Genomic DNA, 2,500 nt, shown 5'->3' on the forward strand with positions numbered 1-2,500 from the left:
AGAAAAGCGCTGTTTAAGTATCTGACGGAAGAAAAGCGCTGAACAATCTCTGACGGAAGAAAACCGCTGAAAAGTACCTGACAGCAGAAAAACCCTATATAACTCTCTGCTAGAAGAAAAACGCTGCACAACTCTCTGACGAAAGAAAAGCGCTGAAAAGTCTCCAGCCGAAGAAAAGCGCTGTAAAAGCCTCTGGCAGAAGAAAAGCGCCCCGGACAGAAGAAAAGCCCTATTTAAGTATCTGACTGAAGACGAAAAGCGCTGAACAGTCTCTGACAGCCGAAAAACCCTGTATAACTCTCTGATAGAAGAAAAACCCCGTATAACTCTCTGATGAAAAGTCTGTGAGGGGTAAGAATAGCGGTGAAAAGTCTCTGAGGGGTAGGAAAAGCGCTGAAAAGTCTCTGAGGGGTAAGAAAAAGCGGTGAAAAGTCTGTGAGGGGTAAGAAAAAGCGGTGAAAAGTCTGTGAGGGGTAAGAAAAAGCGGTGAAAAGTCTGTGAGGGGTAAGAAAAGCGGTGAAAAGTCTGTGAGGGGTAAGAAAAGCGGTGAAAAGTCTGCACATCCATCACAACATACAAAGCAAGCGGAGACGTTGGTCCGTTTGCCGCTGGCGCAGATGTGACCGCTGCCAACAGGCTTCGGGGCGAAGGGGGTAGCGTAGTATTCGGCGCATTTCCTGTTGGAGACTCGTTTCATCACCCCCTGTTTCAGTATGTTAGGTATCACGCCCTCCTCTGCACACACACACACACACACACACACACACACACACACACACACACCGCGGCACACACACACACACATGCGCGCGCGCGCACACACACGCACACACACATACATACACACACACGCGCGCGCGCGCACAAAGACACACACACACACACACACATACAGACATACACAGTCACATACACACACACGCGCGCGCGCGCGCGCGCACGCACGCTAACACACACACACACACACACACACACACAGAGTTCAGTATTGTACTGATGTGTATTGTATTGTATTGTATTGTATTGCATTGCATGGTATTGTATTGTGTTGTATTACATGTTATTGCATGGTATTGCATTGTATTGCATTGTATTGCATTGCATTGCATTGTATTGTATTGCATTGCATTGCATTGCATTGCATGGTATTGCATTGTATTGCATTGCATTGCATTGCATTGCATTGTATTGCATTGTCTTACTATTCGTTTTGTTTGTTTGTTTGTTTTTCAGACAGTGTCTTATCTTTTTTTCTTTCTTTTTTCAGACTGTGTCTCAGTGTTCCAGAAACAGTTTCTTCGTTGTCTTCGTCTTTTCTTTTGTCAGGACCCTGGACGGGCGCAATAACCGAATGGTTAGAGCGCTGGACTTTCAATCTGAGGGTCCCGGGTTCGAATCTCGGTGACGGCGCCTGGTGGGTAAAGGGTGTAGATTTTTTTCCGATCTCTCCAGGTCAACATGTGTGCAGACCTACTTAGTGCCTGAACCTCCCTTCGTGTGTATACGCAAGTAGAAGATCAAATACGCAAAGTTAAAGATCCTGTAATCCATGTCAGCGTTTGGTGCGTTATGGAAACAAGAACATACCCAGCACGCACGCCCCCGAAAACGGAGTATGGCTGCGTAAAAACCTGCCATGCACGTAAAAGCCCACTCGTGTGCATACGAGTGAACGCGGGAGTTCCCCCCGTGGGGACGCCGGTGGTCTTTCAGTATGAATATCATCCCCGCCTTCTGGTAATTCTGTGCTAGAAATTTCTTCTTTTCCATAACTTTCTTGGTTTCTGCCTTTCTTTCTTTCTTCACTGTTGTCTCTCCTTTTCCTGCCTTCCCAGTCCATCCCCCTTTCTTTTTTCAAGCAAGCCTTGACACTTTTTTTCTCTCTGTTCCGCAGTCTATGATGTACTATCTGTGCTGTTTTGATCTGGCAATTAGGTAGTGAGATGCAAACACTGGTATGGGCACTAGCTGGCCATTCTGCAGTTTTACTTGCCTACATGGTTTTTCTGATGTATTTTTGTTTGGCTTTAAAGTATTGTTGTTGTTTTTCTTTTCATTGTTTTACGTTTGTTTGTAATCTGGGGATGATAAATTAAGCGGAAGGGCTGGCCTCCTCAACATGGCCTAGTCTTATTTGCCATAAGGAGCTAAATGGTTGGGATACTGTGTCGTAAACTGTGTTTTGTGGGTTTGTCTTGGTGCATTTCTGTGGATGTGACAGTTTTGTGTTGAGGCGGTTGAGCATTTTGCATGGTTCGACAGACCTGATATGGCCCTGTGCGGTCGGCAGAACAACAAGCAACAAGAATAATGGTAATAAAGAACGTGGGAGTTGCAGCCCACGAACGAAGAAGAAGACGAAGAATTCAGGACACTGACCGTTCTGTCCCCAGCCAATGACCAGACAGAAACGTGGCATCCGAGCAACTCCGTTGTGTATGGCCAAGACGTTGACAAACCTGTTGAACTCCAAGGGAGTCTCTGGCTTGAGCAGAGCCAG

At 46.3% G+C, this 2,500-nt stretch overlaps 1 protein-coding gene across 1 annotated transcript in view; it reads right to left on the reverse strand.

Moving 5' to 3' along the window:
* LOC143276710 (trypsin-1-like) overlaps positions 1–2,500 on the reverse strand; it is a 16,937-nt gene that overhangs the window by 1,316 nt on the left and 13,121 nt on the right. The window contains exons 5-6 of the mRNA XM_076581353.1: positions 2,380–2,500; positions 578–735 (exon numbers count right to left, since the gene is read on the reverse strand). The exon at positions 2,380–2,500 is cut by the window's right edge and continues 45 nt beyond it. Of these exons, the coding sequence (XP_076437468.1) occupies positions 578–735; positions 2,380–2,500 (279 nt within the window). The remainder of the gene's footprint in view (positions 1–577; positions 736–2,379) is intronic.

This window comes from Babylonia areolata, chromosome 32 (assembly GCF_041734735.1).
Source record: "Babylonia areolata isolate BAREFJ2019XMU chromosome 32, ASM4173473v1, whole genome shotgun sequence".
In the NCBI taxonomy this organism is placed as follows: domain Eukaryota; kingdom Metazoa; phylum Mollusca; class Gastropoda; order Neogastropoda; family Buccinidae; genus Babylonia; species Babylonia areolata.